General features: G+C 37.6%; 1 protein-coding gene across 5 annotated transcripts in view; it reads left to right on the plus strand.

The window, feature by feature from the left end:
* FBXL4 (F-box and leucine rich repeat protein 4) overlaps nt 1-12,921 on the plus strand; it is a 56,299-nt gene that overhangs the window by 26,899 nt on the left and 16,479 nt on the right. For all 5 annotated transcript variants that reach the window (XR_004749175.1, XM_035320718.1, XM_035320720.1 and 2 more), the window contains exon 6: nt 3,329-3,542. Coding sequence is in view for 4 of the 5 variants with exons in the window: in XM_035320718.1 (XP_035176609.1) it covers nt 3,329-3,542 (214 nt within the window). In the remaining variant the exon portion in view is untranslated. The remainder of the gene's footprint in view (nt 1-3,328; nt 3,543-12,921) is intronic.

The following is a 12,921-nucleotide window of genomic DNA, read 5'->3' on the forward strand; positions in this document are numbered from 1 at the left end:
TCTTCAGTGAGTAAAGGGAGAGGTATGTGAAGAAGTATTGCTTTGGATAGAAGTTACCTTTGTTGGGGTTGGCTGTTTTCAAATAAGCAAATTCACAGCCAGGTATCCAATATCTGTTAAGTGTGAGAACTATGAAGGCAATGCCACTTCTGTTGGGAAGCCTGAAACCCCGTGTTCTACCTTGCCATATGGCTTTGGAGTTCTTCAGGGAAAGAAGTTAGCAAAAACCTCCGCCCCAAGCAGCCTATGAAGCGTTAACAAACTCTGCAGTTCTGACTAATGTGCTCTGCCCTGTTCCGGTTGGTGACTTCCTCAAATTTCTCCTCCTGTTTCTGTTCCTTGCTTTACTTCGTGCCTGTCAGTTTGTTCTTGTACCCTGTTGCGTGTCCCTTAGTGCCCTTGCATTTCTTTCTGTTTAATATCTCCTGAAGAACCTTTTCCAGAAAGACAGTAAAGCTGTGAAGAACAAGTGGTGTGCTCATTGCTATTGCTCTGTCTGCGTGTTTTAAGTGTAATGAAATTAAATAAACTGTTACGAAGATAATAACTCTTCAAGCTGGTGAGCTTTGAGTTCTTTTCCAAATGTAGAAGGTTAATACCATGTTTCCCTGACCTGGTAATGTTAACTTTTAATAGTGATAGGAGGAGGAAAGTGGTGATCTGTACCAATATTTATAATGGCCAAGCCCTGTCAGATTATATGGCAGTTAACCTAACATCTATTATTGCAATGGAATAGTTCATAAAATATTTATCTGTTAGCAAATTAGAAGCTAGAGGTATAATAAATGGCAATTGACAAGGTTTTATGGAAAATATCACCATTCAAACAAACCTGATAATTTGTTGATGAAAGAAGCTGCGTGAATGTGTTGTTAAAGCACTCATTAAAGAGAGGAATTGGCTAATTGGCAATCAGCAATGAATCCATATGTCTGTACTCTGACTTCCAGGGAATTTCCATCCTGTGTTTTTCCACAACAGTGCTGAACTCTGTTGCTGGTCCAAAACAGCAATTTAATGTTTAAATTTCTGGTGTTAATTGTCATGAAGTGTCGTGTCATTTTAGCTGTGACATTCCTGTAAGAGCTCACTGGTCTAGATTACAGGTGAATTTGCTGTATCTGGTATGAAAACAACAAACAGGTGCTTGGTGTTTGATAAGCTCTGATTTTTACAAGCTAAAATGGATTCTGAAGAGAGACTGCAGAGTTGCACTAAAAATAGTGGAAGAATCAATTTGAAGGCCATACTTAGGAAAACCCCATGGGTTTGGGGCTTCTGTCTTTCCTCAGAGCCTCTCTTTGTTTCTGTTTGTGTAAGTTCATGGGTATTAGGGACTTCTGAAGGTTGTTTTCTCCAAGCTTCCACTTGAAGCGATGCTGTCTCCAATGCTAGATCAGGTCAGTCAGGGTCTCAGGTGATTTTCAGAAACCTCCAGGGCTGGAGGTTTCCCCCTGGAACCCACTTTCCCCACCTTGTTGCATAGGATTTTTATAATGAAAGTAAGGCCCAGGGAGCTGGGTAATGTGCAAGATGAAAGGAATCAGAAAGGGTGATGACAAATGGTGAGTATGATTTGAGTGCGTAATGAAAAGTAAGGGAAGGTAAAGGTTTAAAAGCTTGGATCTTCAAAGAGATATCAAGTCCTCCATTTTTCTTTAGTGTCACTGATAAATGCCTCCCTAAATGAGTCTGCTTCTACAAGCAGCAACTGTTTTGTCCCAGGTTTCAGCAAGAGCAAAATCTAGGTAAGGCTAACACCTGTTAGCAGCTGTAGCAGTAGGAGCTTTTGTGGAAGTAGAAGTCTCAAGTCTTTTTGTCATTTATATTTTTTGTCACCAGTTATACCCAATAAATAATTCTAGCTTTGAGGTGGAAGTGTCAGAATCTAAAGCTGCTTTGTCTGTATTTTTACATCTACAGAGTTTGAGGTGAAAAGAAATACAAAAGTATTAGTGGAAACTTGCAGACCATTCTCAAAAGTAGCTTTGGGGTGACCATTTAAAAGCATTTCATAGAATCAGAAAGAACTGTAGAATGGTTTGGGTTGGAAGGAACCTTAAAGACCATCCAGTTCCAATCCCCCAGTCATGGGCACGGACACCTCCCACTAGACCACATTGCTCAGCGTCCCATTCAGCCTGGTCTTGAGTGTTTCAATTTCAAACATTGTGTTGTATTTTGCTCTGTTGGCTTGGAGTAAATGAAGGAGGCATGTTCCAACTTCTTAAACCTAAACTGACTCTTCAAGGATAATGTTAATTTAGTTTAAAAACAAACAAACAAAAACTTTCTCCCCATGAAATGATGCTTTTTCAACTTGTTTTCAAGGTACAATTACTTTTTCAAGGCTGCTTTAGTGATGTCAGTGTCCTTTTGTTGTGTATAGCATTATATAACCTTTAGTTTCTTGATGTATGTTGTGGTTTAACCCGGCTGGCAAGCTAACCACCACACAGCCATTCACTCACCCTCCCCCCTCCCTCTCTGGGATGGGGGAGAGAAACAGGAAAGTGAAGCCTGTGGGTTGAGATAAAGACAGTTTGTTAAGATAGAAAATAATAATGATAATAATAATAATATGTACAAACAAGTGATGCACAATGCAGTTGCTCACCACCCGCTGACCGATGCCCAGCCCAACCCCGAGCAGCCGGCCCCCCCAGCCCGGCTAGCCACCCCTAGATATTGTTCAGCATGACGTCAGATGGTATGGAATACCCCTTTGGCCAGTTTGGGTCAGCTGTCCTGGGTTTGTCCCCTCCCAGCTCTTGCTGCACCCCCAGCCTGCCCGCTGGCAGGACAGCGAGGAGCTGAAAAGTCCTTGGCTTAGTGTAAGCATTGCTCTGCAGCAATTAAAACATCAGCATGTTATCAGCACTCTTCTCATCCTAGTCCAAAACATAGCACCCCACCAGCTACTAGGAGGAAAAATAACTGTCCTAACTGAAACCAGGACGTACATGGTCAAAAAGCATAATATCTACGATGCATAAGTTAACATTGATGTTTCATCAACATAAGCCTTAACTGTCAGACCACCTTCAGTTTTTGAATATTGATCTCTAACTCAGTTCATTAATTTGGTCTTCTGAGTTTGTACAAATTTGATTCACGAGTAATTTCTTCAGAGTGGTTATGATTAATTTACTTTAACCTAATAATGTTTTGTGTTAATTAATTAATGTGGCATAATTGCTGTGGTCTGTAGGATTCTTACTGCTGAAGAAAGTATTTCCTGTTTTTCGTGCATAAGGTTTCGACAGTATTCAACTATTTTCATTAGAAAGCACATCTATTTTTTACGTAATGTGATTTATTGCAGGTTCTTAAAAGTTTGTGGCTCTGAACTCGTTCGTCTTGAGTTGTCTTGTGGACATTTCCTGAATGAAACATGTTTGGAGGTCATTACTGAAATGTGTCCAAATCTTCAGGAATTAAATCTTTCATCATGTGATAAAATACCACCTCAGGCTTTCAACCACATAGCCAAAGTGGGCAGCCTAAAGCGTCTCATTCTTTACCGAACAAAAGTGGAGGTAGGAACAAGTATTTTTTAACTTTTTGATAAGTCTCTTTAGTCCTGGTAAAAATTATTATTTTTACATTGCTGAAGAAGTGAATTAGAATTTTGTATGTGAATTCAAAGGTAAATTAAAAAAGGAAAAAAAAAAAAAAGTAGACTCAAAGACCTAAATATTTTTTTTTTAAAAAATAACTTCTGGATTTAACAAACCAAAAAAGCAGCCTGTTTTAGCTTGTGTGCAGCATGAGTGACTTCTCACTGGCTGTCTGAAGAAAGGTAGTAAAATCATAAACATGAAGGTTTTTCTGGTTCTTTGAAGTGTACTCCACACAGACTGTATTTGGCAATGTAATTGGGGAAATTGTCATGCAACTTCCATTACACTGTAAGGTAACTTACAGTAATTACCAACATTCTCTGCTTTAAAACAGCTGGCTGATTGCTAGATTCCTACTGTCTTTGTATAGCAACAATACTTGTGACATGGAACACACTTTTTGAATACTTTCCAAGGACAGTTTAAAAATCACTTCCTTACATAATTATTCAACTTCCCAAATCAGGATTATAATCATTTGCAGCATGTTTCCTGTCTAAGATGGAATGTTGTACATGTTAATTGTAAACACTGTTGTAGTTTACTCATTTCTATGAATGTTGTAACCTACTAAACTCAGCAATTGGGATCCGAAGCAATTCCATTACACTTCACTAGCAGCATTACTCGTGTACTACAACCTTACTACTGTGGTTTACATGGAAGCTCTTATACTTGTATTTTATTTTTTTCTGCAAAAGCTACTGCTTAGTAGAGCTCCAACATGAGGGGGGAAAACTACAAAACACATCTCTGCAGGTTCTAGGTTAAAGATTTTTCAAAAGTATGAACTTGTCTTTATTAACTTGTCTCTGTTTATATTTTCATTACACAAGAATGAGGTTTTGACAGTGGGTTGTGTTGGGGTGTTCAGCTAAGTACAACAGAACTGGAGCTGAACCGTAGGTCATGCCTTGTTTTCAGGATCTCTAAGGGGGTATGAAGTTACAGTTTATTTCACTTCACTTATAAATGGTTAACTCTTCACACATGTTAAAAGGTTATTTGCATTTTGTTATCCTTCTTTGGTAAACTGTATGTACTTTTACATCCAAGGTCTAGATAGCTGTCTGTAGTGGTGATATTGTTAATTCAAGGTAGTTAAAGGGTCACCTACCTTGAATTGTTGGCATTTGCTGTGGGGTATGTAGGCAGTTACCATGAAGCCAATGTCCCTCAATAACATGTTAATTCAATATTTGTTCCATTTATTGAAATCTTAATTATTGTTTAATTCAAGCTAAAAAAAATGGTGAGCCCTACTTGGAAGTGCCTTATGAATAAAACCCCGAATTGCTCTACTCTGGGTGTATCTATTCAGTTTCTAGCTCTCTAGTCTCTCTGTAAATCTTCAATAAATCTCCTTATGTCACTTTGTGTGGGAGCTCTGTAATAGAGATAATTTGCACAGCTTTTTCAGATCTGCAAGTTTGAAAAGTACTTTATCAGAGAAAAGAGATCATCTTCAATGATCTGAGATTATTGTATTAAAGGCAAAGATTATTCAATCAACAGTAGAAACAATATTACAATCTTCTTGATTTTTACTCAGGTAACTAAAAAAAAAATAATTCACGTTTGTAATAGTGCAGCAGCTGTACTATATTCTGAAAATGCTTGGTAACTCTCATTTCTCAGGTATTGCTTTGCTGAGCAGAACTTGAAATCGGATTGGATGTAGATGGCAAAGATTTCCTGACTTTGAAAACTTTAAATTGTGAAGATTCATTTGTCTTTCAAGTGTTTATGGATATGAATCTGCTTGTAGTTGACAAGAAAACTCATTCATAATGAAACTTATTCAGGGCTAGTGCTTTGATTTTCCTTTCTTTTTATTTTTTATTTTTTTACATAAACAGAAGCCAACCATGTAAGATAAAATTTTTGGAGAGACGGGGAGAGAAATTGGATAGGATGCTTTTGTGATACTTGTTAATCTGAAGGGATTGTAATCTTGTAATTAATCTCCTTGAAATAGAATTGGGGTGATATGTTTCTGGAGATTTTGAGGTATGTTTGAAAATAGGAAGAGGGAATTAATATGGAGAGAGAAAAAAGTAGGTAAAAGGTTGACTGAAACGAGATGTCCATTGAGGGATCATAATTTTATTTAATTATGCAGTAAGATACACAGTCAGTCACTGAAATTGAAACATAATGAAATTAGATGAAATGGGAAGAGGGATACCTTTTATGGTTGTTATCAGTCTGACGAATTTGTGGTCATAGCTGATGAACACATAAGTTGAATTATTTAATGGAAGTGGTTGTATTTTTGTGTGCCAAAATTGGCAGTAATAAAGAGAAAAAGAAAAGGAAAAATATGAATTAAAACTAATTGATTTTTAATGAAGCACCCCTCTCTGCGTGTTATTTGCGATGCCAGTGACAAAGGGGCATTCTCTGTAGTCATCAGTCTCGGTGTAAAATGCAGTACTGTGCTAGAGCACATCTGCGTAAATAGTACAACTTGTTCTTCTAGTTGTGAATTGAGGTGTGTGATTAAGTAACATAGGGTATGGAATGAATATTCCAACCTTGTCAGTATAGTCATAAAGCTGTTTGTGTTCCTGCGTGATGCTTTGTAAAAAGTACAGTATGAGCATTAACATAAAAGAAATGGTATTTTTTCAAATACAGACAAACTACCGTGTTCCTGTCCAGGTGTAGGATCTCCATAATCAAACTACATACTGCTTTCTCTTTCCTTTTACTTTTTAAATGAGGGGAAAAAACGTAATTTTTGTGAACATTAATACTTAAGGTATTTGTCATAGTTCTCTGTTTATATGATTATGACACTGTTGTATAAGTTCTGAGAAGAACTTACAAGTTCTTATAAGTTCTTGTAAGTTCTGCAGAAAAATTAATGATTGATTTTTTTTTTTTTTACATATCAGGAATAGAAAAACAGATTTTGAGGAAAACAATATTGACAGTATTATGTAATCATCTGAACAATTCTTATGAGTTTCTTGTTCCCATAGCTGTTTTCTTTGAACAACAGGTTTTGTCTTCTAAAAGCATATTATGGTTGTCTCTGTAATCAAAGTTCCACGTGTTAACTAAGTGCTTTCAGCAAAATGGGCAGTTGTGGTCTATTTACTATCTCTAGCCTGAAAAGCACCGTGCTAATATTCTGGAAGATAGCTCTACCATCTGGAGGAGTTTATGATCTTTGGTCCTAACCCTGCTGATTCTTGATTAAGGCCACATACAGTGTTGTTTCCTGAGTTACTGGGTGCAAGTTTGTGTACTTTCAGTAACTTGTTCTGGGCCTTATAAGAAAAAAAAATCTTACATCACCATGATCCTCCATAATAAAACAGCTGTTTTCACTGCTTCTAATTCAATTCTATATCTGCTTGAAATAACTTGTAACTTGCTTTGAGAAACTAATCCCAACCCTTTGTAAATTCAAGTCCTGCTAGCTCAAGACCACTATTATACTTGTGAGATTTTTGTGCTGGTGGTTTTGGTATTTGCTGATACACGACTCCTTAATGTTTATTCATTGAGAGCATACAGCATAATTTAAGCACTTGTTGGCATTGATACATTTAACAAACACAATGAACAAAGATGGTATTATTGTATATAGTAATGGGCAATGCACGTCTTCATGGTTTGAGTATGAATGTTATCTTGATTTAATGCTTGAAGTATTCCATCCGTATAGACAATGCTGCCAAAATGGTATTTTAAAGAGACTGAAACCACAATTACAGTAGAAAAACTCAAGTCTCCTTATTGCTGTCAATTTTTATCTATTACACATGTAATATACAGTCTTACTGTGCATTCTTTATAAAGTGTGAAGGAAACTTTTAAAGTTTTTATTATAAATATAATTGAAGTAAGAAATGAACTGAATTTAAATCAAATTATATTGGACAAAACTTTTTGTACACATTTTTAAAGCACGTGTTTTATTTACAAGTTATATCACTGATATCTCTGACCAAGAGCAAATTTGGAACTTGAGTATCTGTTTGGAAACTCATCACTGGAGGATTTTAGATACCAAGAAGATAAGTAAGAATCTTAGCAGCAGATGTAACAGCCCTTTTTTTTCTTATGTCATGAGCAATGGGAGAGTTAGTGCTGCCATGAATGCATTCTACAGACTTTTCAGAAGTAACCTGTTATGGGTGATGCTATACTTAGAGCTATTGTCTGAAGCTTTTCAGCATGGATAAAACTTTATTGGCTTGGGCACAAATCTTTAGGATTAAGAGTTGCAAACAAATGGTGAGAAATAGTGAAAGCCTCTAGCTAACAAGTAGGTTCTCAGAAGGAGCTTGAGCCAGTGACAAATGGTCAGGCAATGAAGGGCCTTAATGATGCCTGCTGATCCCATGTCAAGCTCATAAGGCTGAATTCATTTGAGTCTGTAAAGTGAAGGGCGAGAGGGAAAAATGAAGGTGTAAGACAGATCTGCAGACGTAAGTGAGGGCACAATTTGACCAAATGAAGCAAAATCAAAATACAGTAATTGAATCAGCTGCAGAGACTATTACTTTCACTGACCTAATTCAGTAATTGCAGTGTTACTGTGTCCCTGGCACTGCCAAATGGATGTAGAGAACAGAAAGATGCCCCTGTACATCCTGAATCCTATCTTACAAATAATATTATGCTTATTTCTGAGGAGGCAAGTGGTTTGACTTTTGAAAGGCTTTATCTGCACTCAACAATAAGATTAATTCCAAATTCATTTCCATGTACTCCCTCTCTTCTCTTAACTGATAGAGCGTTCATATTACATCTGTTTAAAAACCGACAAAGTTTTGGAGACAAGTTGTATCACTGACCAGTTCGTCATCTCAAAAACAGTCCAGTAATTCAAGTCCAGTGTAGTTTTTTTTTAAAAAAAGGTAGGAGGGTAGGGCAGCTACCCTAAGCTGATTTTTAACAAATGTTTTTCAGTTCTCACTCTTATGTTCTTCTCCATACTGTATCTTCCAAGGAGATAGCTGTTGGATGCTTGAGACTTTCAGTTCTAATGCCAGCTTATATTGTAGAGGAAAATGTTTTTGAATCTGTAAATGGAAATTGTCTGTTGGTGTCTCTATCCAGAAGATATTAGTACACCAGTGATTGTGACAATAAGCAGTGGCTGGATGGTTATCTCCTTCTGCAGACATCACTTGAGAAGGCCTTGAAGGGACTGTCAGCAAGTGTGGAAGCCAACTTTTTCAGTCTGTTTGGAGAGGCTATCTGATCTGGGTCACCAGAAGTCCCTTCCAACATTCAGCATGCTGTGGTTCAGTGACTTGGTGCTGATGGCTTTAGCTGAGGACTTAATACATGAGCTTTGGTCTCCTGATCCGTGACTGGGGTAACGTCCCGTTGCAAGATGCAGTTTCTGTAGGCAACACGATTCCCATATTTAAAAGTTGTCATAGCGCTTTCTCACTTTGCCTGTGGTATGAAGATACACATACTGAGGACTTTGAGATTCTCTGGTATGCATGGTACCTATAGGGTACTCTACATAGGCAGTCTACTTGCAGTACCGTACCTTTAATACAAGCTTTTCTATGCTTCAGGAAGGTCAGTTAGTTATGAAGTTCAACTTTTTTCTCTGGGAAAAAAAAAAAAAAAGGAAAAAAGGATTGCCAAGGAAAGGTTGCTTAAGAATTTCAAGTGTTTTTGGCATTTGTTCTTTCTGTCACAAAGAAGATGCTGAGGGTTATCCATAGAACAAAAAATCATATAGAAGTAGTCTGAAAATGAGTGCTTTCTGGGAAGCCATCAGGTGGAAAAACTTCCTGAAAACCAAAGCTAGCACTGTAACTGTCTAATTACTCTTTTTATTTTCTTAACTGGTTAAACCGATGTCTGGCATGTGGTTATGAACACACACATTGTCTCTTTAAACCTTTCATTTCCTCTTGTGGGATCTTTGTTTTTGTTTTTCTTGTGAGGAGTCTTATTAGAATTGCCTTTAATCCAGTTTCACATACGGAAATCAATTGCTATTCCAAAGATACTTTAGCCACATGTTGTAGTAGCTGTAGTTTAAAACGTGAACTCAGTGACGTGCTACCATTAAGATTATTTCTCTCCACTTTATGCAGGAACACACAGCAGTTGCTATTCACTATGATGTTTCTGGAAGTCCCCAAACTGAGTTAACATTTCATTATGTGTCTTGATTAGTTTTCATTGCAGTTAGGAGTAATTACGTTCATTTTCTGAAATGTTTTGGCAAGAGGTATGTATGACAGCCTGTAGTAAGGAGAGGAAGCTGCCATATGAAGAAGGACAGTTCAGGACGTTCCTTTTAGGAGGAGAGTTATCGGTCCTGTCTGTGTTGGGTTGTTATCCCAGTGGCAGGAGCTGTTCATTTCCCCAGCAGTGGGATGCAGGAGATATGTGCTGCCAGCCTGGCCTTCGGGCTGCCCCCAGGCAGAGCACTCTCCTTCTCTGCCTTTGGGCTCTGCACAGGGTGCACCACAGGATTGCCTTCCCAACAGAGCCTACAAAGGATTTTCTTCATTTCCTTAGCTTTGAGGTTTTTACTCTCAGAATTTGGAAACTTTAAAACATCAAGCACCAAAACCTGAAGCCTTTGGCTTTCCGAGGACAGCCTCTGGTGGCAGGAAAGCTCCACCTGCCAGCCATGTGCGAGAGCACTGGTCCCATGGGAGGAGACAGGCCTTGCAGATGCTGCACCATGCATCGTGTCTCTGGCCATTGCTTGAGGTCTGATGCTTTGCTCTAACAGCCATCTTCCTTATCCTGTTTTTCTGTCCTTCACCTATGAATAATTTGACTTTTGTAGTGTGAGGATAGTGGCAATGATGGAAATGTAACTGTTCAGAAAGAGGCAGTCAGGATGACTGGTATGTTGGTAATGTTGGGTATTCATTCTTGTAGATGAAACAGGTAAATTTGGTTGGTAATAAAGCAGTATGTCTCATTTTTTGTTGCTTTTCTTGAGGTTTGGGGTGGTGCATGTATGTAAACTTAAACCTTTGAGGAACACGAGGAAGCTCCTGCCTAGATCATGACTAAACAAACCTTGTGCAATTCTGAGAATATTTTGAAGGATTGACTTCTGAGAATGTGGATGCAACTGAAGGGCTGAGAGACATGGTAGATTTCATTGGCCTCACCTTAGTCTGTAGGTCTCCAGTTCTCCTTTCCATCTGTTTCTCAGATCCTAAAATTTTAAGGAACTCTGATTTTTATTAGGAAGACAAAATGCTTAAGAGTACTCTGTAGTACTCGTCCACTTGACACACTTATCCTCCTCATTCATGCAGGGTTGGATTTTCTGTCTTGGATTTTCACCCAGGTTATTAATTCTTATTAAACAGAATAACGTTGTCAGGTGTTCTCAGATAAATAGCCTTCCAAAATACAACTGCTTAGTATCCCATGTATACTGTCTGTTCAATGTCCTATAGTAAACATCTAATTGCTGTATCAACTTTCTCAGCTAAATGTGTTGAGAAATGTGAACTTGAACTGTACGCAAACAGCATGTGACAGCTGTTGCTTGGGTACTGGGCATTTGGGGTTCCATAATTCTTTACTAGTTCTCTAGAGAAATCTTGATGATTTTCTGTTTGCCTTAAGAAAAGGTGACTGTTGGCAGAATAAAGTATAAATGTTAGCCGGTACAACTGGTTAATGTAGTCCTAAAGATACTGATTTTACCCTAAAAGTAAATGTTTTGAACAGTATTTTCCTTGTGTTCTACTGTTTATGTTAAAATGCTACCTAGAAACATGGGAAAATACTGTGATAGAACCTGTTATTAAATATAACAACCTCATAAATTTATATGCAAAGGCAACTCACTGCAAAGACTCTTCGTTTTTAAAGGAGAGATAAGTAACTGAAATATGAGAGGAGAAATTGTGGTCTTTAGGAATGCTGTTAACATTAATTCTTTGGTATTGTGGAAAAATGCAATATTCTTGTTGTGGTGAGCTTGCAAATATAGGCATGTTATATAGGCCTGCAACTAATGTTATATAACTATTGGAACGTAAGTGAAGACATCAGGGTTGGGGGGTATGGGGCAGGAGTGCTAGAGATGAGATCATCACTTGGAAACAACAAGGAAAAAATAATACAACTTTGTCCTTTCATACAATGCAATTATGGATGGGTGGAATTAGTCTTTTTTTCTACCCCAACCTGAATTTTTAATGTTAAAAATGTCTTGCCTAATTCGAAACTTTTATTGGACAAGTAGTTAGCTGGAGAATCAGTAATTCTGTAATTGAAAATACAGGAAGCAAGGGAAGCCTAGTTTAAAGAATGGAGGATGCAGTCTTCACTCAGAGCTTGGGGTTTCTTTCATCATTCACTTCATTTGGAAAAAAAAATGAAGAAAAAAATGCAGAATAAAATTCCTGTAAAATGTTTAAGCTTTCAAATTGTTGCATTGAGGGACTGCAAGAGTTCTCATAGTATGTCATATACAGTACTTTTGAGCAGGCTGTGGTGAAAATTTTTTTTATTCCTGGCACACACACACACAAAAAACTAATATTTTTGAAAGTAGCTTAAGACTTTTTTCCATAAAAAGAGTTTATAAAAAGATGCAGACTTTACTTAAAAGTAAAACTTGGATGTTTTTCTGTAGTTCTTCCATTAACCTTCCAGAAACACAATGTGTTATACTGGTCTTCAGACTTCTAGATACCATAATATGGCTATACTATAACAATCACTTGTATTTTTAAAAATCTTATGTATTTCTTTTGTCTTGGACTACTTGTCAATGAAATTGCAATGAGTAAATGATCTGATACTTGACATGCATCTTTCACAGGTGAGCCAAGTTACCACAGGCAGAAGAGGGGGAGAGTTCTGTTTGAAAGGTTAAGCTAAAGCTCTCTGTTGGATGCTTTCCTTACCATACTGACATCAGAAATAATTTGTGCTTCTGGTTGGATCATGCATGCAAAAAATGCTGAAAGTTCACGCAGGATTCAGTCTTGCCATGTGTATTACTATGACACCAGTATTAACTTTCTCCATTGATGGGTTGTTTGTTCAAACCAACTTGCAGGTCAGAACATACATGTGATGTCTAAGGTCTTTGCAAAGAGAAGTAGGATGCAAGTTAATCCATTGTCAGCTATCTAATTGATGTATACGTAGCACATAAATGTCTTCCAGGCTAGCCTGTATTACAAAGTGGGAGACTTCACGTTTGGGCAGAACTTTCACCTTTCTCACATGGAATAAGTTAGGATTTCTAAAGGTAATCTCCTCTCTCCTCTTGTCCAAGACATTACAAGCTCTGTTCATGTCCTTTCTGACAGGT

Source organism: Oxyura jamaicensis, chromosome 3 (assembly GCF_011077185.1).
Source record: "Oxyura jamaicensis isolate SHBP4307 breed ruddy duck chromosome 3, BPBGC_Ojam_1.0, whole genome shotgun sequence".
Classification (NCBI taxonomy): domain Eukaryota; kingdom Metazoa; phylum Chordata; class Aves; order Anseriformes; family Anatidae; genus Oxyura; species Oxyura jamaicensis.